Below are 27,970 nucleotides of genomic sequence, written 5' to 3' on the forward strand. Positions count from 1 at the left end.
ACAAAAGATCCACCACAACGGATGTACGGATATATTGCTCATTTAGCTGCAAATATGGATTAATTAGTTAAATAATATGCTCTGCATGCATATAATTAATCAATATGTCTTTGGCTAACTTACAATGCCCGACACTGTGAGATTAAACTTCTCTCTCATAGACAACCATTGAAGAACCCAGAAACCAGAGTCGCGACTAAAAGTTCAATGGCAATATTAAATAGTTAGTGTCAATAAAAGATCGCTTTAATTAAAGATGAATATAAAAGATTCATTCCAATTATGTGTACCTTTGAGGACATTTGGGCACCCCTCTAGCCTCTTTCACATCAAAGTTCATGAAATCTTTTCTTTCAGGAATGTCACCTTTTAGGTAATGACCAGAAGTTACCATATCTGATAATTTTAAAGCCTGAAAATTATATTCATGACAACATTGTTAAGGTTCATATATTATTTTACATGTGTATAAAGAAATAGATTAAGGACACCTCACCAAAGATTTCATAATTTCTTGTCTTGGCTCAACTTGATCGTCATTTAGATTAGAATCAAACTGATATAATTTTTCATCCAATAAGCTAATGACCATAAGATACCAGTGGTCACCTTCTTCCTTAATTGGCACATAAATCTACAGCAGATAGTTAAGTGTAGATCGTTTCACATTAAACTCGTAAATTTAGATTTAATGAGGTTTTGCATAAATTAATCCATTAAAGAATTTACATGCACTCACAAATTTAAGATCTGGTGCGACAGGCATAAAGCGATATATATAGGTAGCAATCATTTTATCCAGTGAATGTCCCATAAAATGTTCCACCTAAAAGGATTAAAGAGATCTCATTCTAATGAATTACGCATAATTCAAAGAAAAGTGATATAAGTTAACATGATATTTACCGCAAAAGATGGTGGAAGCATCCAAAAAGTCTTATTTGCTTGGTCCCAGGAGGCCTTCATTACCACAAGCTTGATTATCTACAAATGAGAGTAAAGCAATTTATGGCCGGAGACAAATATTCATAGCAAAAAAAAAAATATACGTGCAAAAAACAGCTTCTGTAGCCGTGTAGGTACCTTGTCCGAGATTGGTCTTTTTAGGAGGCAAAGATTGGATCAAGGGAATGAAGAAAGAAGCATGAAAAGTTGGAGAACTCATGAAGAAATGAAAGAACCGGAAAGCTGTCAAGCCGACCTCTTCGCACTTAAACGACCATAACTTGAGCTACAGAGGTCCAAATGATGCGGTTCTAGTTGGGTTAGAAAGCTAACATCCGGGGCTTCGAAACGATATAAGATTTGCCATAGTTGATACAAGTATGGTGGCGCGCACGCGCATAGTACGCGCACGCGCCGTTGCTGCCACCTAGTCCACTTGAAGCAAAACGTGGCCAGCGATTTTAGAAGTCTTGTGGGCCCAATCCAACTCATTTCTGATGCTATTTAACCCAAGGAGTGAAGAGAGAAACACATGTTAGTTACCATTAGGATTAGTTTAGTAGTTAGAAGTAGTTTCTAGAGAGAGAAGCTCTCTCTTCTCTCTAGAATTAGGATTAGGATTAGTTCATAGATCTAGGTTTTAATCTTTGCTTTCTTCTACTTCTACCTTTCAATTTCTTGTTGTTACATTCATCTTCCTCTATTCTTTTGTTGTATTTTCCTTTATGTTGTTCTTATATTTTGTTGTAGATCTAGTATTGTTCCTTCTACATTCTTCAAATTCAATTAGAGGTAATTCATAATTGTGTTCATTTGATTTGTTGTTGTTTAATTCCTTGCAATTGAGTAGTATAGATTTACTTTTCTTGCAATTTTACTATGCTTTCCTTTTATGCCTTCCAAGTGTTTGATGAAATGCTTGGTTGAATTTTAGTGTAGGTTTTGTTCCTCTTGGCCTAGGTAGAGTAATTAGTGACACTTGAGTTATCTAATTCCTTTGTTGATTGAAAATTGGAGAGATTGCTAATTGGTTTGGAGTGCACTAAAGCTAGTCTTTCCTTGGGAGTTGGCTAGGACTTATGGCTCAAGTCAATTCATCCACTTGACTTTCCTTTATTTAGTAAGGGTTAACTAAGTGGTAGCAATGAACAATTCTCATCACAATTGAGAAGGATAACTAGGATAGGACTTCTAGTTCTCATACATTGCCAAGAGCCTTTTATAGTTGTTAGTTTACTTTTCTTGCCATTTATAATTCTTGTCTATAAATCCTAAAAACCCCAAATATAACTCACAACCAATAACAAAGCACTTTATTGTAATTCCTAGGGAGAACGACCCGAGGTTTAAGTACTTCGGTTTATAAATTTAGGGGTTTGTTTTAGTGACAAACAACTTTTTGTATGAAAGGATTATTGCTTGGTTTAGAAACTATACTTCGACGAGATTTTATTAATGAAATTCTAAACCGTCAAAAATCCTTTCGTCATGTAGCCGTGTAGGTACCTTGTCCAAGATTGGTCTTCCGGGAGCTAGACAAGCAAGTTCTTCCCTAGTTACTATCGTGTTATCCACATTAATCATGGTCTCACTGAAATTCAGATGTTTCATATAAGATAATTCAACAACAATAATCCTACAAGTGTGAGCTGAAAATGGGGAACTCACCTTGGATCTTCAATGCTTGCACAAAATGCATATGCTAATCCTTCAAGTTGAACAGACTTTAGCTGCATTTTAGCACAAGGTCTGAATTTGCACCTAAAAGCCTAAAAAAAAGAGACTTCTCCATTTTAGGGTTTGTTAAGACAAAGTGGCATATTATGACCATTCAAAACCAGTAATCAATGATTTTCACCTTAATCATTGCATTATAGTAACGTGATTTCTCCATTTGGTTAGAGTTAGACCCTGGTGGCAGTGACCTCTCACCTTGGAGGCGAGGCACACCAGCCGATTGAGCAGGAAGTCGACGTGGAACAGAAAATAATGTGGCATCCCCTGTCTTTGTCATCTTAGCAACTCGCATATTAGGAGAAGGGGAGGTGAGCAATTTTCCTCGAGTCAATGAGGATTCAACCTGTGAAATAACCATTAGAATATGAAATCCATCCAATTTTTAGGTAAAAATAATGCAATGAGGTTTGAGGTTAAGCTGGCAAGTAAAAAAAAAAAAAGACAAAGTTTCAATAACCAAGGTTCCATTACCTTAGTCGGCAATGTCCTGTAGTAATTGCTGGCAAGGAAAGCTGTAGACTTAGCCTTGGTTCTAAGTTGAGGGTTGACAATGCACTTTCCTTTAATGCTGTCAAGTCGTGAAGATTGTGATGCCCGAGACAACCCCGATTCATGCTTATCTGATATAGTGGCATCATCTTCAGCATCAGAGATATCAATGGTGACATCATTGTCAAGTTGTGCGGGGCTACATCTCAACCTCTTTCTCAATGGTGGATCAGCGACTGGTGTCATTATTGGGTTCCTGTCTACACTTTGCTGAGTAAAATCAACGTTGCTGACTGAATCTTTGGGAGGTAGGTTTGTTTTGTACTCATCATGGTCTTTGCATTTATCTTCATTATGGTACAGCTTAAACTCCATCACCTTGAGTGATCTCTCTATGTTGCCAGAAGCCTTGGTTAGTTCTTCCATAAACTTCTTTAGTTCTCCTAGCTCCTTCACATCTCTCCTCAAGTCCTGTAAATAAACAGCACCAAGGTCTACGTTAATGGCTAATCAAGTAGGGAGTGGAGACTTATTTAAATGATTTTATTCCTTTGGATTATTGGATTAATATAATCTAATGGCTAACATACTTCAATTGCACGAAATAACTCATTTATAGAAACATTCTGCAGTTGCGGCGATGTCGGGTCTTGCGTAGGGGTTGCACTCGTTACAACAAATTCCACACCATTTATATGCATAAAAGGGTCAGCTTCAAACCTGCAACCAAATTAGAAACATTTACTGTCACGTAAATATTGAAATTGATGAAAAGTAAATTTATTTACTTGGAATTTGAGACCAAATTAGGTGCAACTGCATTGACATTCTCTGCAGTGGCCATTGAAATTGTAAAACATACTGCCGACAAGGTTGGTTGATAACAAATAGGGTTTACAACTGACTGGCCGTTATGGATTTTATAAAGGAACAATTACAAGAAACAAATCGAGTGAAATTAATTGAGATATCCCGAGATTTTATTACATTTAATTCAGTACACATTTAATTCAATATCAAATACAGAAACTTGCTATCACATTAATGAGCATTCAATTTTTTAAAATACCTGGACGTTACTCTAAATGTTAAATTTTATACCTTAAATTTCAAATTTTAATATGTCCGATTTCAAAATTCAAATTTAGAAAACTGAAAAAAAAACAGGGTGGTTACGAAAGTTGCAGTATAAATTCAACTCATATATATAAAAAAATTACTTTAATCTCAAGTATAAATTCAATGGCTGTGGTAGCGTTTTCCAAGGTAGGAGAAGAGCAACAGAAGACAGCAGAAGAAGCTCGAGAGAATCTGAAGAGGCTTGAGGTTGGACTTGAGGAAAAACGCTTCTTTGGAGGTGATAACATTGGCTTTGCAGACATAGCTATAGCTGGCTTCCATACTGGATTGGAATAGCTGAGGAAGTTGTGGCCATCAACTTTATTGATGCAGAGTCAATGCCTAACCTTAACTCATTGTTCCATGCTTTTATTGACATTCCAATTATCAAAGAACTCATGCCTCCTCGGCATAAATTGCTCCATCACACCAAGACATCACACATATAGAAAATTTTTTACTTTAATCAGAAGTATAAATTCAACACAACACACTAAATTTATGAATATTGTAACTTCTTTTTTCTACTTTAATCTCAAGTATAAATTCAACTCACATATGTAAAAAATATTTTACTCTACTATAAAATATAAAACTACTTTAACACATTTATTCTAACAAGTTTGGCTAACTCATAAGTTTAATTTAATGGAACTGCCTCCGTGAACTCCTTTGAACTAAACTCGTTAATAGTTTAAGAAATTGGATCCATATATTAGTAAATGGAATTTGAATAAATACTGATTTAACCGGTTGGCTCATAACTTGACTTGATGTATATATACATGTGTATTACTTATTTGAGTTAATATATGTTATCTTCATCATATTTGAGCTATTTTGTAAGTTTAAACCAACTCTATATTTTTTTATAAGCTAAATTTGAAAACAATCAAGGATATTTCTAGGACTTTTTATGAAGACATGAATTAACTATTAAAATCAACCCAGTTACCATATAAGAAAACACCCTTCACTCATAAATAAGTTTAAGGAGATTTGATTCTTCTCATTAATAAACTCTTTAGAAAGAACGCTGACAGTTTTCTTATTATACAAGCACATGTTATATTTATCACAACTATCTCCAGAGGCATTCAAATTTTTAATACAAATTTTCTCACTCAATTTTAGTAAAACCAATTCTAGTAAAATCACTTTTTCTTTATTGTTGCCTAACCATAGTGCTAACATTATTTTCTATGTGGTATGAACATATTTTGAGCTATAAATAGTCTTCCTAAAATTCTATTTGCTTTATTTTTTACATTAGTTTCACAATCATTTTCTTCGTAAGCATACAAACCAAATCTAATCTATGAGTGAATACAAGTTATTCGATGCATAAAATAGGACAATATATATCATACTTGAGATTAAGTTGAGTAAAAATTGACATCATACATATTTACCTTATTAAATAAGTTCAATTAATATCATGAAGTAACTCTTTTTAAAGAGATATGAGTATTTTCATGAATGTATTTTTAACACCAATTAGCTATTAAAAAAAATCATCAATAATCCTTCACTCACTCCCTCTAATTAACAAAATTCAATTATGTCCTGCTCAACCATAAGTTTCAACAACATTAAGAAAAATGCAAGATTATTGACTGACCTTTTTTGTTCCATGGCTAGATTTATTCTATTAGCTTATAGTTGATCTCATGCATGTCTTTTCATTGATTTTTTGTGTGGCACACCATCAATTTCAGATTTCTAAGCATCTTATGAACCCAAACAGCCACAGCTATAGATCTGTTGACGAAGAAGGTTAAAAAATTAAAGAAATTACGATAAATATTTTATGTTATTCTAAAAAATATAAAAATAAAAACGTTGAAAGAAAAAAAGAAAAAAGAAAAATGAAAACCTTATTTGGAGAAGTAAGGAACGACTCTGATGCTTGACAAATGGTTGGAAGTCGTGGGTCTCCTTTGAAGTCATTCTCTTCAGCAAACATTTTTTTTCCTTTTGTTTCATGTTTCTTCTTTTTTGATTTTCTTGTCTCAAGTGTGAAATGTGTGTCTCTGTGTATGTATGTGAGGCAGCTTCGATAAAAAATACCTCCTCCTAAAAAAATACCACACGACGTCGATGACCATACAGACGAGAAGAACATCACAAATTTTAGTGGCGGGGTGAGCAGGGGTGCGGAATAATCTCGATCCAGGATCTGACACTTGCATGCGTTCGTGGGTAGTCTCGATCCAGACCCTGGTAGTTGCTGTTAGTGTTGGGGTTCATTGCAGTAGTGAAGAAGGGATCATTGCAATGGTGAATAAGAAGAAGAAGAAGAAAATCAGAAGAGAAAAACAAATAATAAGAGGAAGACAAATTCAGACCCTGGTAGTTGCTGTTAGTGCCGGTGGGTTCATTGCAGTGGAGAAGAAGGGTTCATTGCAATGGTGAATAAAAAAAAGAAGAAGAAAATCAGAAGAAGAAGAAGAGACTCTTTTGTAAAAAAAATAATAAGAGAAAGATGAAAAGGTTTATTTGTAAAAACGTTAAATATTAGGGAGTATTTAATAAAATTAAATATATAAATTTGTATTTAATCTACACCATTAGATATAATATTAAAATAATTTAACGGTTTAAATTAAAAATTAGACGACAGGACTAACGTTAGTCCCAAAGATAGTTGGGACCAACAAATCCGTCACCCAATTGGACAGCTACTTTAGTGCTCATCCAGCGAACAACAAACAAAGCGGCTGATTTAATGGCTAAGACTGCTGTTTTAAACAAGCAGGTGTATCTAGAATGGTTACTGCCTCCTAATAATTTAGACATTATTATTAGAGAGGAGTACTACTTTTTTTTAGGTCTTTTTTTCTTTATGTTATGTTCAGTCACAACAAAAATACACTGATCTGAGTACAAAGAAAATAAAAATTGACTTAAGCATACACATCAAATTAAGTTAAATTAACCATGAAGGATTATATTTTCTATATTTTTTAGGTTTTGGGCCTATGAGCCCATTACTAAAGGAACAAGCCCAAGATTCTCGACTAAAAGATTATAAAAGGCCCCTTCTACAAAAAGCCCATGCTCGTTAGGATACTTGTTTTTAATTTTTTATAGTAAAAAAACCCGCGTAATTTTACAATTTTTTATACTCAAAAATCAAAATCGCAGCTCGCTTTGCGGGTAATGCAGAAAGCGAACGAGATTGCGCGCCAAAATGGACGACAACGACGTGGAGGACGTTGAAGCCGTTCCTCAGGTGTCTCTTTTATGCATTCTTCTTCGATTTTCACTGTTTCGTTGATCGCAGAGAAAATGAATGAAAATTTTGAACGAATCACTAGTTTTTTTTTTTTCTACTTCTGCTATTTCGTTTCCATTTAATTTAGCTGAAAAACTTGAATGGCGCTATTATTTGCTGAGATTAATAATTAGTTGTTTTTCGTAGATCGCGCTCTTACTCAAATCGTTGATCTGAAATATAACACTTTGATGAGCTTTAATTTTAAAATTACTGTTAATTGTAGCAATGGATTTTTGCGAAACAGTTTTGAAGAAATGACAAGTATTCTGGTTTTGCGGTTAAAATGCAGGTTTACATGGCTTGCATCTTACACGGTCACAGGTAAACTTGTTTAATAGCTCAATATTGCAAATCTTGCTTAAAACTGTTCTGTGTAAAAAGAAGCAAAACTAAAGTTAGTTTTCTTGCCTTAGAAATTTAATGGTGCAAAGAACTATAGTAGGAAGGCCATCTTGAATTGTGTGGCAAAATATTTTAGAGACATTGGAAATTAAAAATAATGCACAATGTGCTAATGTTTTGGGAGAAAGCCGTTAGATGATTGATTATAAACGTTATATGTTGCTGAATGTTCTTGCTCTTTTCCTGTCACTAGTAATCGTATTCACCAGGATTTTTCTTACTTCTTGAAATGGAAACTTGTGCCGAATTCAAACCTTGTGATGATTTCGTAATCATTCATTCCAGAATAGGAGTTTCTTACTATGATTCCAGTGTTCGCCAACTTTATGTGCTTGAAGTATGGGATGATGGTGACAAGCTTTATCCAGTAATTGATATGGGTATGTTTTCTTTCTTGTTATATTAAAGTTTAGTTTTAGTTTCTATATTCCTTGTCAGGGTCATGGATGAGTTATCTTTACACTAAAAGCTCCATTGTTGCACTTAATATACCCGTTTTGATTTGAGGTTGAGTGGTTTCTTTTATTGGTATAAATTGTAGTGTATGAATATCTCTTGGCTTCAATTATTTGTGCAGTAAAATATCAAGCAAACCCTGTAATCATTTATACAAGCTCTAAATGTGAGGAATCCTTCTTATCTGCTCTGCAACGAAGTGGTAAAATGCACATCATGCAGTTGACTTATGAAAGACTAGTTTCTAGGATACCTTTTACCTATTGAAGTGATGCAGATGAAGCAGCCGAGGCTCCTCAAGTAAAGCTTGTTAAAAGCTCAATATTCAGTTATGAGCAAGCATGGCATAGGTATTGATACTGCTGTGATCTTAATGAGAAACTTGGAAACTCAGGTGCAGTCAACTTCATGTGAAATTGATAACCGTGAGTAGTTAGATGAAAATTTAGTCAAATTAGTTAAATTATTTAACTGCTCTCAGCTATTAACTTCATGTGAAGTTGATTGCACCTGAGTTTTCACCTTATATTTTTCCATTGTGCTTGTCAATAATATAAATATTTACTGATAGGCATTGATTTGCATAGATATTTTTTATTCCATGGTATTTTGGATATGAAAATTTGATAAAGCTCTATTGCTTGGTCCATTTCCTGATTTTACAGATTAATTTACCTGCGAGTGGTGGGAATGGATGAAGGATTAAATGAAAAGGAGAGGGTTTATTATGTAAGTTTGAAAATGATTGATGTTAGTCATTTGCATCTTTATTTCATGCTATCATAATAATGGATCGTTCAAGGATCTTTGGATGGTCGCCTTTTAAGTGCATGCACTTAGATCATTAATTCAAAGCTTTATTTGTGAATTTGTTGCTTGCATTTGGTCTGTTATGGGAGACATCGCTGTATCCAGTTATTAGAATAATAAACATGAACAACTTTATATCTAATGCCACCCTTCTTTTTTACTATTGTCCCTTTCAGTTGAGTTCTATGATGGACATGGGAAGTGAAGTACAAGTTCGTGCTAGCGGTGGTCTTCTTGCAATATTAGAGAATGAAAGAATTGTAGATACTCTTGAGCAAATGGAATCTGGAAACACATCAATTACAGTAGATTCTGTAGCAGAAATTTCATTGTATCCTTTTCTTTATTCAACTCTCTCTCTTTTATATATATATATTACGTTTAAGGGAATGATGTCAAGTTCAAATTATGTCCTCCTTTAAAATAGAGATACAGACATAAGTTTCTCAAACTTGATGTAGCAGCACATGAAGCCTTACAAATATTCCAAATGGACAAGCACCCTAGCCACATGGGCATTGGTAGACCAAAAGAAGGGTAATTATATTCACTCTTAAATATTATACTTTGAATGAAGATTATGTAAATATCTGAAACAAAATGTCTTAGTTGCAGGTTTTCAGTATTTGGAATGATGAATAAGGTTTGACGGATTTGTTATAATTCAATTCAGTGAAGCAGTTTCTTCTGAAATGACAAATCCTTTGTTCTGTATGCAGTGTGTGACTCCAATGGGTAGACGTCTTTTGAGGTAAGGAGTATTAATGAGATTGACAACATGTATATCACTCGGAATTAAGAACTTTTGGTAACATTTCTTTTCTATCTTCTCATTTCAGAAACTGGTTCATGAGGCCTATACTTGATCTTGAAGTTCTGAACTACCGTTTAAATTCTGTATCCAATTATAGCTCAGTATATGTGTTCTAATTATATTATAATAATCAGCAGAATTATAGGCTTAAGTGTGGAAGAAATTTCTACTTGTTTTTTCTTCCTTTTATAGGTGATATAGCTATTTAGTCAAATATCACATGTCTTCATTTGGTTAGTGAAAGTTGCTGATTTTCTTTGACGGGAAATAGGTATCTTTCTTTCTATGCTCAGAAGAATTGGTCGTTTCTTTACGTGACACCCTGAAATCTGTGAAGGATATTCCCTACTTGCTAAAGGTATGAAGTTGCTCTCTTATAAATAAAAAATAAAAATCTTATTTCCTTTTTCTCCTTATAGGTTTGTACTAGTCTGACTATACTCTCAGATGGTTTATTCTTGAAGCTCCTCTTTCATAGATTATAGTATATGATCATTTAATTTTTGTTAATTACAAGATCTTCTTTCCCTGTGGAAATGAACTGTATAAGTTTTAGAAGCATGTTATTTCTCTTTCCTTTGAAAGTACCATAAGCATGATGTTTCTCTTTCCTTTGCTGGACCATGACGTGTATAAGTATTGCTGTTTGGTAGTGTCATAAATTGCGATATAATTTCCAAGTTCTATCCATCTTTTCATTCCTCAAATGTGATGTTTCGGTATACTAATACTTTAGAATATTCAATTTCAATGAGTGAAGAAATTTGACTCTCCGAGCTCCATATGCACCAGCTCTGATTGGACAGCTCTTCTCAAGGTAAATGAATAGAGAATGCTTTCTAGTATTGCTTCCTTGTCTTGTTTGTATTATTTTTTACTTCTGTGTTAAAAGAAATCAATATTTTGGACTTTTATATTTATATTTACGTGACTCTCTCCATTGTATTTCATCATAGGTTCTTATTATGCTCGAACAAAGTAGTCGATTTTCCTGTGCTGTTCAAAAATGTCTATCATTGTGGAAATATGCCTTGATCATCACTTTTGTAGTTTTTGCATTTTCTTTTAAATGTTCACTTTATCTTTTAGAGTATTTGTGCGCTGTTGCATTTGGGAAAGATATTTGAAGTTGGGATTTCAGAAGGTCTTCGAGAAGAACTTAAATACTTGAATCTGGATATTGTTGAAAAGGTAAATATTTTGTTCTTTTGAAATGCAATTACATGGGTCCTTTGCGGCTTTGCCTAAATAACCTTTTGGGTGTAACATTATTGCAGGCAAGTTCATCCATATCAACGGAACTTGCTTATGTCTATGAGCTGGTAGGTTCTATTTGTTTCCTTTCCTACTAATTATAAAAAAGAAAATGCACACAGGACATGAAAGATGGCATTTTACTGTTCACATCTCTATTTATTTTGGATAAATTACTGTTTAATTTTTTTAACTTTGTTTTGAACAAAGGACTCCGATATTCAACACTGCGTTTACATATTCTCAGCAGAATATGACTCGTTTTCTAAAATGATGCATGTTTAAATGGAACCTCATTTTACATGACAGAGAATACAGAATGGAGAGGCATCTGTTTCATCAGAACTAAAAGTGAATGCAATGGGGTGGCTTGTTTAATTTGATGAGTATTCCTTCACTTGCATTCCAGTTTTAACAAGCAGTGTATTTTGCAGGTAATTGGTGTTATTGACGTAAACAGAACTAAAGAGAAGGGATATGCAACAATAGTGAAAGAAGGTTTCTGTGATGAGGTTAAAGCCAATTTACTTGTTCTTTTCTTCAACTAAGTAGCAATATAAAGAATTTAGGTAATATGATCATCCAATTCAATTTCATGTTTCATCTAATTTAGTAACTAGATAAGATTTTAACAGAAGACTTAATCCATAGAAATCGATATCCAAGATAATTCCATTCTGCAATCTTCTTCATTCACGGTTAAACTTTGTTTCTATGTGGTCAGATTTTAATTTTAGAACTTGTATAAATTTGTTTCCATTTTTTTTTGGGCAGTTGGATGAGTTGAGGCAAATATATGAGGAACTGCCAGAATTTCTCCAACAGGTTGCTATGGTGCATTCTTTAATTTGTTAAAACAAGTATTTATATTTTTTCTTCATCATGAACATGGTACATATTTTTGCAGGTTTCATCATTAGAATTGGCACAATTTCCTGTTATATTCAAGGACAAGCCTATTCCTTGTATAGTTTACATACAGCAGATAGGTATTTTGATTTTATTCATTATATTTGTATCCTTAAGAAGCAAGTAATGGTCCAATGGGTCACTTAGTACATGTCGTTTTGTCTTTAAGTTCTTCAGGGTCTTGAGTTCAAATCCTGCTAAAACCTGCCTTTGGTTTTATCCTTTTTTATAAAAAGAGTACCCAATTCACCTATTCCGCAGCCAAAGTTGTGGGCATCATGGTAAAAGAAAGTGAACAGAGCTAATAAATGTTAATGCTTTAAAGTCGCCAATCACAGTCTAACGGCTAATTTCACCTGTAGTTTTTCAGATTTGATGTGGCTATATTTGATGTAGAATTAAATATATTTTGTGATGGAGATTCTCCTGTACTAGTGATTGAAATTTAATTTAGCTTTGATTATTGTTTGTTACTGTAAAATTGTGTTCAATATAGGATATTTGATGTGTATCTTTGAAGAAAAACTTGAAGAAACCACTCTGGAGAAGCTTGTGGATTGGGAATACACAGTATGTTGATGTGTTTGCACCCGGTAAACAAATTTATGTAACTGATATGTTCTATTTGGACAACGTTAATTTCAAATATAGTTTTGTGACGCAGATGCAGAGACAAAAAGATACTTTTATCGTACACCAAAAACAAGAGAACTGGACAATCTTCTAGGAGATATCTATCATAAAATTTTAGGTATTAAAATCATATACTTCATATTTCCATGATGTTTTTCATTTTTGGGGTAGTTATATTTGGTCTCTGGTGCAAATCTCATTTCTAATTTGTATCTTTCAAGATATGGAGAGGGCGATCACAAGAGACTTGTTTTCACATATAGTTCTGTTCTCAAGCCACTTGACAAAGGTGGCAATATTTGCAGCTGAACTGGACTGGTAAAAGAAAATTGCTTGTATAATGACTGGGGATTAACTTTTATTTCTAATAACAACTAAGTCTTGACCACTAAATGAAATTAGTTACATAAATCAAAGCCAATAGTGCCTTGTCACTTTCCTTGACTTTATTGCCTGATTATTTTTATTTCAGCTTTCTGTCTATGGCATTGGTTGCTCGGCAGAACAACTATATCAGGCCTTTGTTGACTGAAGAGAACTTACTCGATATAAAAAATGGAAGGTTCAAACAATCCGCCTTCAAAAGAACCTCTCCAAAATGGATGACTATTAAGATGATTGATGGTGAAACTTTATTCTTTTTGTAGGCATGTTCTGCAGGAAATGACTGTCGATACTTTTATTCCTAATGACACCAAGATTCTTCGTGATGGTAAACTGATGTAGACATACATAATTATCATCGGCTATATTATGTCCAATAAACCTGGTTTCACCAAATTGATTGTTTAACCCACATTCATTTGTTCTTTACATCAGGAAGAATTAATATCATCACCGGTCCTAATTTTTCTGGAAAGAGTATCTATATAAAGCAGGTGGCTTTAATTGTTTTTCTATCCCACATTGGTAGTTTCGTGCCAGCAGATGCAGCAACAGTGGGTCTGACTGATAGGTATGAATTTCTTATAACCTAAGTAATTCTGAGACAGCATCTACATCCTGGCTTTGCTTATATCGACTATGATGGGTGTTGCTATGTTCATCAATTATCAGTCGTTAATATATATTAAAAAATTAAAGGAAAAAATATCTTACATATATCTAGTATAACAAAATTCGATTAGCTTTGTCATTTTACATAATTTTTTAGAAAATTAAGTGGTTTTAATATTTTTCAAAAGAGAGCACTCTAGAAGGAGGACTTTAATTTAGGTGAAAGGAGGAACATTTTTATCTGTTGATCCTAGTTATTACATTCTTATCTTTACAATGCTGCAGAATATTTTGTGCAACGGGAAGCAGGCTGATGACAGCAGAACAATCAACATTCATGATTGATCTTCATCAAATAGGAATGATGCTAAGGTATACCGAGAAAAACTTGATTAGAGTAAGGCCAATGTGTTGATCTAGCCATGGCCCTAAGCAGAAAGGGTATCTTTCTCCTTGCATCTGACCTTTGAATGATGAGCCATTCATTTCATAATCACAGATGTTCTTCAGTATGATTTTATCAAGACAACAAAATGGATCAAGGGTTCCAGGAGAATGTAGTGTAGTGTACTAAAATAACACTAGTTTTTGTTTTAATTTTGAGGAAAACCTGCAGGCATGCTACTTCACGATCTCTATGTCTGGTAGATGAATTTGGCAAAGGGACTCTCACAGAAGGTCAGTATCTCCAGTGTTTATGAAGCATCTAATTTCACAAATATGTGGATCGCAGAATTTGTTGCACATGCTCGTTTTGGCCATAAATGTTTTTGATCCCGTTTCAGATGGCATTGGTCTGCTAGCTGGGACCATAAATCACTTTGTAACGTATGATGAACCACCAAAGGTTAAAGCACTTCATTATGGTTTACCTTCACCTCTTTGCTTGAAGCCAAATTGAAGTTGCAGTATTTGTAATACGCAGTTCAGCTTAATTTTTAATAATTCAAATTTACTTGTCTCTTAAAAAGAAAGACATATTACTTAGTGAGAACAATTTCAGAAATGACATTGAGGAATGTTACCTGAAACTCTACGAGTCAAATTGCATTTCAAATTTATACAAAACTGGTTAAATGAATATATGGCAATTAATTGTTTGTTCTCTTTCTGTAACTGAGGATTTCCTCATGGGAGACTCCAATGGCTCATTTGTTGTGATTTTTGCAGGTCTTCATATGCACTCATCTCATGGATTTGTTGCAAGGGCATTCTTTGACCAAGGTTATTGCTTGTGCATCATAGTGGAGTTTAAGTTTTCAAGGTTTCAGCTGAGTCATTGTGAACATAATATCTTTGAATTGTTTCAGTCTCAGCAGATTAGCTTTCATACAATGAGTATACTGAAGCCCGACGATAATTCCACATGTCTTGAAGACATTGTATTTTTATATAGGTATCTTTTTCTTAATTCTGCCATTCAGTATGCTAAGAATTACATTAACCATCATATGATCACTTATGCCAACCAAATTAACAGATAAATTTTGCTAACATGCATGTTTACTAAACCTACTAAATGCAATCTCTTTGTCCTCTGGAGACGGCACACTGAACACCAAAATATAAACACTTGAGCATGCATCTGTTTCAGTTAGAATAATCTGCACTAAATGATAATATTTGATTCAATCAATTATAATGGTTTTCTTGTGAGTATTGGTTATTGAAATTACTAAGTAAAAATTGAAGTAATTCTGTTTTCTAAGGAGTTTTCAGCCTTGCTATTATGATATTTGTATGCAGGCTTGTTCCAGGACATGCGCATCATAGCTACGGTATTCTTTTGCTTTAGTAATATAATGTCTGTTGAAAAACTAATGAAAATAACGTGGGATTTTGGTGTATCATCCAGGACTGCACTGTGCACTGCTTGCAGGTGAAATTATGCTATGATCTAAATATATTTTTTTCAACTTTCTATATTCTGACGCAAACTACATTGCTCATGCAGGTGTGCCACATGAAATTATAAAAAGAGCTGCAGTTGTGTTGGATGCTGTTGCAAATAACAAGTGTGTTGAGCGTCTATGCAATGATAACATCACGGCCCGAGATCATCAGTACAAGGTATCATTTAAATTTCCAGAGTCAAAAATTACAGGGATAACATTTTGAACATGACATTTGCTTAGTGTTTCCTTGTCCTCAGCATTTAGACATGTTTATGTTTCTGGACTTTGATGCAGAATGCCATAGAGAAGTTGTTGGAATTCGATATTGACAAAGGCGATTTAAACCAATTTTTTGATGATGTATTTTCTCTATCTCTTAATTCATGATCAAAGTCTAGTTGGTAGTTTCTCCATCTACCATTAGGTTAACTAAGATAATAGATTGGTCAAGTATAGTGGTGTTCTAACTTCTAACCTTGTAACGAATCCGGTTCTGTTTTCTCTTATTTCTGTCATCTTCATTGCCTCATTGACAACGAATTGAACAAAAGAATGTTGTCCAACCAGACAAATTATTGGCGAAAATTAACTTCAGGCTGCAACTAGCTGTCTCATGTTAATAGGAGACGTGTACTTTGAAGAACCATCAAACATTTTGTCGACAAAGATACGATTAGCTGCCTCTGTAGGATGGAACAAATCCCAGAAGATGTGGTCTTGTCTATTGGAACAAAGATTTGACAGTGGTAAGCAAAGACCCCTTGCATTCAGTTCCCCGAATCCACAACAAGCAGCTTTGATCTCTCTAAATCCTTAAAGGAGAAAAAAAAGTTTATCATGGTCGTTACGTATAACAATCTAAAACACCAAAAATGATATGCATAGGAGAGAATATCATATGATAATTAATAGTACCGTAGGAAGCTGGATTCTGAATGAGGTCCATATGAGCAGCATAAGTGTCAAAGAAGGAGTAAGTAATGTCCCTATTCTCAAATTGCCATTCCTTAAGCATGGATTGAAGGCCTTCGTTATATTTAATTGACCAATAATTGCCATCTGTAATGCACTCCGTTTTGTTCCTGACCCTAAATACAGGGGTACATCCAAGTGCCCCAATGCCAGCTATCTCAAATTTACGAGCACCAAGATTGTATAATCGCTGCCAGAAATAGATAAAAAGAAAGTTAACAAGATAACTAGGCACTGTAAAAGTGATTATTATACCGTATATATTAGCTTGACTAACCTGTAGTTGTACTTTGAGTGAGAAAACCATGGAATCCAAATACTGCTGTGGAGTGATTTTCTTACGAAGATTTGATGATTGTAAGTAGCCGAAGAGATCATTGCTGCCAATCACCACTGCGAAAATTGATTTTGAGAGGCGCTTTTGTAGAGCAGCATCTCCTGCTTCTCGTTTCATATCCTCATACACAACTGAGTAGTAAGTCACTTGCTTTGTCAACGGTATTGCCTGTCTCTGCAAATAAAATTGTGCATAGCAAAATCCATTACAACTTGCGGGGATAGCTCAGTTGGGAGAGCGTCAGACTGAAGATCTGAAGGTCGCGTGTTCGATCCACGCTCACCGCATTTTTAATCCAATTTTTTTCCCTATACCCAAACAAAATAATAGTGGAGAGATGAAAAATGGAACTTACAAAACGTTCATCTGTGCCATTGAATATTCCAGCACCTGAGGATGCAAAGCTAACACCATCCAAGGACACATTGTTTTTGTTGGCATTTGATTTTGCAGTTAGGGACAGGTAAGGTGGCGAAGTTGCCAATCCCAATTTCTCAGCTGCCACCCATCCATATCAACCAAATACTATTAAACTAATATGACAATAAAAATAAAAATCTATCTACAAGCAATGTATAACTAAAATATAACAATTTTCAATATTAGCTTGAAGTCAAAATGGCATAAGAGTTGGAACTTGGAACAGTATATAGAATTTATTGGTCTAAGGGGCTAATAAGAAACCTTAATAATATAGTTTCCTTAAGTTTGACGTCTTCTACATCTAAATCCCATGTTGGTGTCCCTTTTTATATATATAAATCCCATATGTGTGTAATCAACAAATGATTGTAAAGCTAACAGTAATGGAATCATAGAAGATGACTACTATATATACTTACAAATGAAATCAGCAGCATTCTTGCCATTGCTGAATCTGCCATTGGGTTTATGAGTTGGAAAATCAATTCCATAGTAAGGGTGATCAGCTCTTGCAACAGAGATTCTCAAGTAATTGTTGTTGCCAACATCAACAAGTGAGTCTCCAAACACATAAACTGCTGGAACCACCGTTTGTTCACCCTTTGAAAATCCACCTCTAATAACAAGGAAAATGAAAATCAAAACTCTAGTACCATAGTTAATTGTGAAAAGAAGAAAATAAAATAATGAAAAGAGAGATTTGATTGAAAGTGGAACAAATTAAAGCACTCTCCAGAACTAAACCCACAGATAATTATATTTTATATATTTTATTAGTTATCATGATTTATGAAATAGTAACATGAAGGTGATATGATCTTATGTGGCTGATGATGATAAATTAACCTTCAAAGTCACATCAAAATTATATGACAAGCTAAGATTTCATTCATCAGCACAAATAATTAACTGTTGGTGGGTCCCCAACTAAGTGGGGCCCACATCTCATTAAAAAAAAAGGAAAATAAATAAATAAAGAAAGAAAGGCTTTGAGCCACGGTGAAGGAGAAGAGTTTTCATTCATTTTGAATGAAAGAAAATTCGGCGTCGAAGAGAAGAGAAAATTTGGGGGAAAAGGGCATGCCAACCTTGATCACATTGAATTGGTAAATTTGCTCCATTTTTTATGAAATTTTAATATATTATTTCTGGTGTAGAGATGAACATTAGGATATAACTTGTTAGTTGTATTGCCTTCTCTTTTGCCTGATTTGAGATACCCACTTTTGTGGAGGGTTTATGTTCAGTTTTGATGATGTATTTTGTTGATTGTTGAGATGCCCTAGTATTACTAGGAAGACTGTTTGTGTACCCATTATTCTGATAGTGGAAGATTTTTCTGTATTAGGTCCCGTGGGTTTTTTGTCCCTCTTTTGGGGGTTTTCCCACGTTAAAATTCTGGTGTCTGATTATTTAATTTTTGCCATTATATTTTGCTGTTTGGAGTATCTTTGGTGTTGCCCATTTAATTGCACAAGTTGTGGGAAAATTATTTTTTGTGCTTCCGCTGTTAGACAGGTTCTTGGTTTAAACCTGTGTTGAGTTTTCCCAACAAAGTGGTATTTAGAGCTTTGATTGTTTATTTCTGTGCTGATTAAATGGAGGAAAATACTCATGGACCGAATATGGTCAAACTGAATCTCAAAATTATTCAATTTGGAAGACCCTCATGGAAGATATGCTGTATAGCAAGGACTTGTATGATCCTGTGGAGGGAGATAAATCCAAAGGTACTAAATCCGATGCTGAATGGAAGAAACTGAATCGGAAGGCAGTTGCTTTGATTAGGCAATGGCTTGATCTTAGTATGTATCCACATGTTGACACCGAAACGAATGCTGAGAAGATGTGGAAGAAATTGAAGGAGTTATATGAGAGGAAGAATGTGCAAAACAAAGCATTCTTGATTAGGAAGCTTGTCAATATGAAGTATGTTGAAGGTAAATCATTGCCGGAGCACTTGAGTATTTTTCAGGAGACGGTGAACCAACTGACAAATAATGAAATCACTTTGAATGATGAGTTGCAAGCCTTGTTGTTGTTGAGCTCTTTGCCTGATAGTTGGGAAGTTCTGGTTGTGACACTGACTAACTCAGCTCCAAAAGGAAAGTTGACGTTAGCAATTGTTAAAGAGAGCATGTTAAATGAAGAAGCCAGAAGAAGAGAGCGAGGTTTGACTAATGCCTCCTCCCAATCAGAAGCACTTGTTTCAGAGTCACGGGGGAGAAGTCAAAGTAGAAAACCTCACAGTTCTGACAGGTCAGAGAGTCGAAGCAAGTCAAGAGGAAAGTACAAGCCAAGAAAGGAGTTCATTTGTCACCATTGTGGCAAGCCGGGGCATATCAAGAGGTATTGTAGGTTCTTGAAAAGAGAACAATCAAGGGGAAGAAATGAAGACAAAGGTAAAGATAGTGATAAAGAAACTGCTGCTATTGTTTATGAAGATGTTCTTATCACATATGATGAAAATTATATGAATCTTGTCTGTGATGATTCTACTTGGATTATGGACTCTGGTGCCTCATGTCATGTCACTCCGAAGCGTGAATTTTTCACTTCCTATATTGCTGGAAATTTTGGCAAGATCAAATTGGGAGATAAAGGAGTGTGTGATATCAATGGTATGAGTGATATGTGGCTTGAAACTAATATGGGATGCAAGTTGCAGTTGAAGAATGTTAGGCATGCACCAGATATGCGGTTCAATCTCATTTCAGTGAAGGCATTGGATCAAGAGGGGTATTGCATTTCCTTTGGTAGTGGAAAATGCAAGATTACCAAAGGGGCTCTCATTGTTTCTAGGGAAGACAATAGTCTTACTACTCTCTACCGGTTGCAAGCAAAGTTGTGCAAAGAATATGTGAATGTAGCTGATGATTCCTATTCTGATTTGTGGCATATACGTCTTGGTCACTTGAGCGAGAAAGGACTAAGCGTCTTGGCCAAGAAGCACTCACTTCCAGTGAAAGGTACAACTTTAAATACTTGCACTCATTGTTTTGTTGGAAAGCATGCTAGAGTATCATTTCATAATTCTGGACCTCATAGGAGATCACATGTTCTAGATTTAGTTCGCACTGATGTTTGCACTATGGATGCTAAGACACTAGGTGGTGCATCATATTTTGTTACTTTTATTGATGATTATTCTCGAAAAGTGTGGGCTTTTGTTTTGAAATCTAAAGACCAGGTGCTCGGTATCTTCAAACACTTTCATGCAAGTGTTGAAAGAAAAACAGGAAGGAAATTAAAATGTGTTCGAGCAGATAATGGTGGTGAATACAGAGGTCCATTTGAAGAGTATTGTAAAGGACATGGGATCAAGCTTGAGAAGACGGTTCCTAAGACTCCTCAACATAATGGAGTTGCAGAGAGAATGAATCGCACTATCAATGATAGAGTCAGGTGTATGCTCTCTCATGCAAAGTTGCCTAAATCCTTTTGAGGTGAAGCAATGAGGACTGCAATAGATTTGATCAACCTTTCTCCTTCAGTTCCACTTAATGGTGATGTTCCAGAGAAAGTTTGGAGAGGGAAAAATGTCTCCTATAGTCACTTGAGAGTGTTTGGCTGCAGGGCTTTTGTTCACATTCCAAGAGATGAAAGGTCTAAACTTGATGGGAAGTCAAAGCAGTGTATCTTCATGGGTTATGGTCACGAAGACTTTGGTTACAAATTATGGGATCCGGTGAGCAAGAAGATAATTAGAAGCCGAGATGTGATTTTTCTTGAAAACCAAACTATTGAAGATCTTGAGAAGACAGATAAGCCAATAGTAACTGTTAGACGTTCTGTTGATGATGAACCTGGTCCTTCCACTAGACCTCCTGTTGATGGGGGAGATGTACAAGTTGATAATGATGGTGATGATTTGCATGATGAACCTACACCTTAACCTGAGGTGCCCGATGTTGAAGTTCCACCTGAACCACCAGTTGAGCCTGAATTGAGAAGATCTACTAGAGAGCGTCATCCTTCTCAGAAATACTCTCCTCATGAGTATGTGATGAACACTGAGACTGGGGAGCCAGAGAGCTACCAGGAAGCTATGTCTGATGAGCATAAGGAAGATTGTTGAAGGTTAAGAAAGATTACTTGAAGGCCATGCAAGAAGAAATGAAACCTTTGCATGAGAATCATACGTTTGAATTTGTGAAGTTGTCAACTGATAAGAGAGTATTTAGGAATAAATGGGTGTTTAAGTTGAAAGCAAAGAAAAATACTTCATGGCCAAGGTACAAAACTCGATTGGTTGTGAAAGGCTTTGAGCAAAAGAAAGGTATTGATTTTGAGGAGATTTTCTCTCCAGTTGTGAAGATGTCCTCTATTCGAGTTGTGCTTGGATTAGCGGCTAGCTTGAATTTAGAAGTTGAGCAGCTTGATGTGAAGACTGCATTCCTTCACGGTGACATAGATAAAGAAATCTATATGGAGCAACCAGAGGGTTTCGAGGTTAAAGGAAAGGAGCACCTTGTATGCAAGTTGAAGAAGAGCTTATATGGGCTGAAGCAAGCGCCAAGGCAATGGTACACAAAGTTTGATTCCTTCATGGAAGGTCATGGGTACAGTAAGACTTCTTCTGATCATTGTGTCTATGTTAAGAAATTCTCTGATGGTGATTTTATAATTCTCTTACTTTATGTTGATGACATGTTGATTGTTGGTCATAACACTAAGAAGATTGAAAGTCTTAAGAAAGACTTGAACAGATCCTTTGCTATGAAGGATTTGGGTCCTGCAAAGAAAATCCTTGGCATGAGTATCACTCGTGACAGGAAGAATGGAAAACTGTGGTTGTTACAGCAGAAGTATATTGAGAAGATTTTAGAGATGTTTAGCATGAGTAATTCCAAACCTGTTAGTACTCCACTTGCTAGTCATTTCAAGATGAGTTCGCAGCAATGTCCTACAAGTGAGAAAGAGAAAGCGGAAATGAAGAAGATTCCATATGCATCTGCAGTTGGCAGTTTGATGTATGCTATGGTTTGCACCAGGCCGGATATTGCTCATGCAGTTGGAGTTGTTAGTCGGTTTCTCTCTAATCCTGGCAAGGAACACTGGCAAGCCGTGAAGTGGATTCTCAGATACCTTAATGGTACTTCTAGAGTTTGTTTGTGCTTTGGGAGTGGCCAACCTGTGTTGGATGGTTACACAGATGCAGATATGGTTGGGGATCTTGATTCAAGGAAGTCTACTTCTGGTTATATGATGACTTTTGCAGGGGGAGCTGTGTCGTGGCAATCTCGACTTCAGAAATGTGTTGCTTTGTCTACTACAGAGGCAGAATACATTGCTGTTGTTGAAGCTTCTAAGGAACTCTTGTGGATGAAGAAATTCCTACAAGAGTTAGGCATCAATCAAGAGAAGTTTGTGTTATTTTGTGACAGTCAGAGTGCTATCCATCTCAGCAAGAATCCGACGTTTCATTCTAGATCGAAGCACATAGAGGTGAGGTATCATTGGATACGTCAAGCGCTTGAGATGAAGTCATATGCACTTGAGAAGATCCATACTGATGATAATGGTTCAGATATGATGACTAAGAGTTTACCTGCAGTGAAGTTTGATTCCTGCGAAGAGAAGGCGGGCTTGGTGGAGCAGCCTATCCCCACTTGAGTTGGTGAGGGAGAGATTTGTTGGTGGGTCCCCAACTAAGTGGGGCCCACATCTCATTAAAAAAAAAGGAAAACAAATAAATAAAGAAAGAAAGGCTTTAAGCCACGGTGAGAGAGAAGAGTTTTCATTCATTTTGAATGAAAGGAAATTCGGCGTCGAAGAGAAGAGAAAATTTGGGGGAAAAGAGCATGCCAACCTTGATCACATTGAATTGGTAAACTTGCTCCATTTCTTATGAAATTTTAGTATGTTATTCCTGGTGTAGAGATGAACATTAGGATATAACTTGTTAGTTGTATTGCCTTCTCTTTTGCCTGATTTGAGATACCCACTTTTGTGGAGGGTTTATGTTGATTCCATCAGTTTTGATGATGTATTTTGTTGATTGTTGAGATGCCCTAGTGTTCCTAGGAAGACTGTTTGTGTACCCATTATTCTGATAGTGAAAGATTTTTCTGGACTAGGTCCCGTGGGTTTTTTGTCCCTCTTTTGAGGGTTTTCCCACGTTAAAATTCTGATGTCTGATTATTTAATTTTTGCCATTATATTTTGCTGTTTGGAGTATCTTTGGTGTTGCCCATTTAATTGCACAAGTTGTGAGAAAATTATTTTTGGTGCTTCCGCTATTAGACAGGTTCTTGGTTTAAACCTGTGTTGAGTTTTCCCAACATTAACACCACCTATATTCTATATATAAAAAATATTACCTCATTTTCAATCTACTATTAGTGGGGCGAATTAATATATATATATTTCATTTTTTAAAGCTATAGAAAGAAACTGTATAGAAATTTCAATTTTTCACACAGAATAATGCAATTTCACTATTGAAAGCAAGCTTCAACCCACTTTTTGATGAGACCAATGCCAAAAAAAAAAGGTCTGTGATTCGGATTCGCTGCACCATTGCCACCCCATGTTGCTCCCACTTATATATATTATGCTTTTACATATTCCTATTTAATTAGAAATTTCTAAGCATAATGGAAATATGGAATCAACCAACATATCAAACTGTACTTTACCGAAAGTTATCGATCATGTTTCTGGGTACATTAAAAATCAATTATAAATAAATTTGATTATATGTCTTATCTTTTATTATTCTATTATAAATTGATGATTATAAATAATATATAATAACTGATTTAATAATTACTTTTTAATATATATTTTTTCATATTAAATCATAACTTTCAGAATGCAGTACTATATAATAACATGGCCTTAAAAAGCTGCACTACATATACATATATATCTAAATCCAATTTTGCATAGAGCATTATTAATTTGAGAAACCAATAGTGGACGGTCCTAGTAGTTTAGCCAAAACTAAGAAAGTGTACGTTAATTACAAAAATAAAAGTTCGTGTCACAATGAGATTGATCTTAGTGATAAATAATTTTGATTTGATTAAACAGATCGACTTATTTATTATAATCAGGTGTACCATTCGAATAGAGTTTAAATTATCCGAATACTAAATGAGAAAAAAAAAATTAAAACTCATGTGTGTAACATTTTTTGTTGGTACATTTTTTAAAAGGCTCAGGAAATAAAGCCTTTTAATTTGTCTTAGCTCAAAATATATATCTTGCTATTAAATTACTCTTCCATTTTAGCTCATGACAATAATAAAAAAATTTTGTGACCCACAAATTTAGCCCAACAGAATACATAAATTCAATTACAATTTTAATATTTATTATCTTATCTTTATCTTATCTTTAGTTGTTCTTATCTTATCTTTATTTGCTTTTATCTTTCATAGAACAATGCTCTATATATATTTAGTTTTACTCTCATAGTTTACAACATATTTCAATATAATTCAATCAATCAACAATCAATAATATTTTCATTCTTGGCTTTCAAACAAGTAAGTCATCGTTGATCTTGATTACAGTGGCTACAATGTCTAATGATGAGTTAATAGAGATATTATCTTGGTTACCTGCAAAAGCAATCCACAAACTCAAATCTTCTTCAAAACTTCTTTCAGAACTTCCAAAACTCCATACTTTGTAGCAAAATAAGCAAAAAATTCATTGAAAAAAGATCATCCTTCATGCTTCTTCATTCAAAGAGATGACATTCTGAATCATAACGACTACGTCGAGTTGCATCATTTGCCGGGAGAAGAACTCTCCTCCGGCATCCCTGAAAACATGCTACAATTCATCGCAAGCTCGCGGCTCAAAATTCTAAGCTCAAGCAACGGTTTACTCCTTTGTCTTTATCGAACAGAATTGTTTATCATCAATCTAGTAACTTGTTACCTTTTACACATTCCCCTCCCCAACCACTTGCAGCAGCGAGGGAATCTTCATAGTTTGTCCATGATACTGGAATGCGACTCTGAGGATTACAGGTTGATTCTTTTTGACAATGAAGAATGGAGTTCACATTTTGATTGCCATGTTTATAGTTATAAACAAGGTGCTTGGAACTTAAGGAAGAACCGTTTTTTTTTGCTGGATCTAGGGATTTGAAATTTAACATGCCTGTGATTTGCAATGACGCCATTCACTTCATCTCGGATTGCTTCAATTATCTTGCTAAAGATAACACTCATTTTAGGCTTTATATCATGTCTTATGAAATCACAAACGGCGATGAAGATGGAAGTGTTGAAACCAAGTTATTAAGGGTTCCTAAAGAAGCAAGAAGGGGCTCCCATGATGACAGTTGTCATATGAATATTTTCAAATGGGGAGCAGTTGCTGGCCATCAAACTATTTGCTTAGTGAGATTGAGAAAGCGTGTGTTTACAGTTTGGATTCTAACGAACTATGAATCGAGTTCGTGGAGAAGAATCTTGAAGGTGAGAGTGAAAGGAATGGGTTTAGTGGAACAGAACCCTGAGATCAGAGGCTTTACCGTTTTGAATGGTGAAGAACGTCTATGCATATAGTTTAACTAATGACAAATACATGGTGCTCTCGAAAATTTGTGACTATAAATGTGACTCTACATTTGTTCGTTTTATTCCTTATTCAAATACTCTTCGTCCATGTGGAATTGGTGTCAAAAGTTTGGGTCCTTATTTTCAATTAAGGAAACATGACCAAGTCAAAAAAGTTAGAATTAGACACATTAAATTACTTAATTAGATTTACATAATTAAAGGATGAACAAGACTCTAAATTTTATTTAATATCAAATATATTTAGATTCTAAATTTTTTTTTACCGTGGTTGAATTTATCCCATTGTATGATTAACAAATTTAATTTTGACAATAATAATAATTTTCTCTTATTAAAAAAAATTGTAATTAAATTTATGTATTTTATTGGGCTGAATTTATGGGTCGCAAAATTTCTTTATTATTGTCATAGACTAAGATAAAGGAGTAATTTAATACTTACTGTTTGCTTTACTACTTCTCTTTCTTTTTTCTTTTTTCTTTTCCGATAGTTATTAAGTGTAGTTGACAATTGTGGTCACTTTGTTGATAAAGTAAAGATGATGATATTTTTTTAGATTATTCTTATTAATCTCAATTTAAAAAGAAGAGTAATTTTTTATTTATAATTAATTTATTTCAATATTGTCAATTAAAGATCAACTATAAATTATAAATTTTGTAAAATACAACATACCACAAAATCTCCGGTACCAAGATATACAACAAAAATTCACATACAAATTAAGTCAATACGTTATTCTACTAGTTCGTGAGCTATATTGAGTTTTATTCATGAAAAAATAAATAATAATGAATTAAATTAAATTAATTCATGCCTATGTAGCTTTAAAATCTTCTTTTTGTCCAAACACTTGCCAATGTATGAATATTATTAGTACTCTCAACTTAGTGGATATTGTGTGACACTAGAAACAGTAGATGAGCAAATACACATGTTAATAGTATTTTAAATTATCAAAAAATATAAAATTCCTCCTTGGTTTAAGAGCTACTATATATGAATGTGAACTCACTCAAAAAAAGTGTATTATCTATCCATATATTAGGGTCCATTTTTGTGCATATTCAATTGTTCAATATATTATTAAACCATCATAAAAGCTTTCCTTTTCTACCTCATTTATTTGAAAACTTTCTTCCATAACATAATGCAATTAAAAAATTTGGATTTAGATTCTTAAACTTTGAATTTCACTTTAGAGAATAAAATATGATCTTTTATTTTTAAATAATTTTTCTCTTATATTTATTTTTGGTCCTACCTATAAAATTAATGGTGAGAGATTACACTTTATTCTCTAAAGTAAAATTCAAATTTTAGAAAATACAAATCCAAAAAATTTAGCCATTAAGATTACTCCTAATTAACTATCCTCTCCTTCTAGTAAATTACATCAAATTTTGTGTATAACATTTAAAATTAAATGTATATAAAAATAATGTTACCTATTTTTTAGATTATAATCTTGTTGATATTTTTTTAAATAAAATTAATTTTATAAACATTTGCAACTTGCAGCGATGTAATAACGTCAAGTTTTTAATTTGTTTGAGTCTTGCTAATATGTATGGATAATAGATTTGTAACAATTATGAACCATTTGAAAAATTGTTAATGTTGTCATCTGTTAGTTTACAGCATCAAATGTCATTAGTTTTTCCTCTCCTCGAAACCTATAATAATAATAATAATAATAATAATAATAATAATAATAAGAGAAAATTCCACTCTCCTCTCGTGCGAGATGCTAAAATGATACTCCTCTCCATTTTATTTTATAAATGTATATTCTCCTCCCTTCTAACTTTTAAAAAACCTCATCTTTAATCCATTTTAAATTTTTTGTGTTAACTAATATTAACTTTATCCATTTTTTAAGAAAAAATATCCATTAACAAAAATTTTATTTTTTTATCATTAAATTTTACTTACCAAAATATTCTTTAAAAA

The 27,970-nt window shown here is 34.1% G+C and overlaps 2 protein-coding genes and 1 non-coding gene across 3 annotated transcripts; 2 read left to right on the forward strand and 1 right to left on the reverse strand.

The window, feature by feature from the left end:
• Positions 1 to 7,747: 7,747 nt before the first annotated feature.
• Positions 7,748 to 16,154, forward strand: LOC107496302 (DNA mismatch repair protein MSH5). Its single transcript, XM_016117531.3, has 32 exons — positions 7,748 to 7,891; positions 8,258 to 8,352; positions 8,550 to 8,630; positions 8,706 to 8,778; positions 9,094 to 9,157; positions 9,415 to 9,569; positions 9,674 to 9,775; positions 9,854 to 9,881; positions 9,958 to 9,989; positions 10,078 to 10,135; positions 10,324 to 10,410; positions 10,813 to 10,869; positions 11,142 to 11,243; positions 11,330 to 11,374; positions 11,741 to 11,818; positions 12,081 to 12,131; positions 12,214 to 12,295; positions 12,712 to 12,785; positions 12,867 to 12,966; positions 13,070 to 13,166; positions 13,321 to 13,410; positions 13,496 to 13,560; positions 13,668 to 13,803; positions 14,130 to 14,216; positions 14,461 to 14,522; positions 14,630 to 14,691; positions 15,015 to 15,068; positions 15,155 to 15,240; positions 15,591 to 15,622; positions 15,700 to 15,723; positions 15,799 to 15,914; positions 16,034 to 16,154. The coding sequence occupies exons 1-32, from the start codon at positions 7,854 to 7,856 to the stop codon at positions 16,124 to 16,126; spliced, it is 2,406 nt and encodes an 801-aa protein (XP_015973017.2). The 5' UTR covers positions 7,748 to 7,853; the 3' UTR covers positions 16,127 to 16,154.
• LOC107496301 (GDSL esterase/lipase At5g55050) lies at positions 15,905 to 18,128 on the reverse strand (the record flags this gene model as incomplete). The annotated part of the gene is made up of 5 exons (XM_016117530.3): positions 15,905 to 16,551; positions 16,655 to 16,901; positions 16,989 to 17,222; positions 17,404 to 17,546; positions 17,891 to 18,128. Coding segments are annotated over 5 exons (1,083 nt in total), but the record flags the coding sequence as incomplete, so codon positions are not given.
• TRNAF-GAA (transfer RNA phenylalanine (anticodon GAA)) lies at positions 17,263 to 17,335 on the forward strand. The gene has a single exon. It is a non-coding gene; the product is annotated as a tRNA-Phe (tRNA).
• Positions 18,129 to 27,970: the final 9,842 nt, after the last annotated feature.

This window comes from Arachis duranensis, chromosome 7, assembly GCF_000817695.3.
Source record: "Arachis duranensis cultivar V14167 chromosome 7, aradu.V14167.gnm2.J7QH, whole genome shotgun sequence".
Classification (NCBI taxonomy): Eukaryota; Viridiplantae; Streptophyta; class Magnoliopsida; order Fabales; family Fabaceae; genus Arachis; species Arachis duranensis.

Excerpts from the sequence above, each read along its gene's own strand:
- LOC107496302 (XM_016117531.3), top strand. The coding sequence starts at position 7,854 with ATGCAGGTTTACATGGCTTGCATCTTACACGGTCACAG. Across the intron at positions 7,892-8,257 it reads TGCATCTTACACGGTCACAG|AATAGGAGTTTCTTACTATG; the intron begins GTAAACTTGTTT and ends CATTCATTCCAG. Across the intron at positions 9,990-10,077 it reads ATGGGTAGACGTCTTTTGAG|AAACTGGTTCATGAGGCCTA; the intron begins GTAAGGAGTATT and ends TTCTCATTTCAG.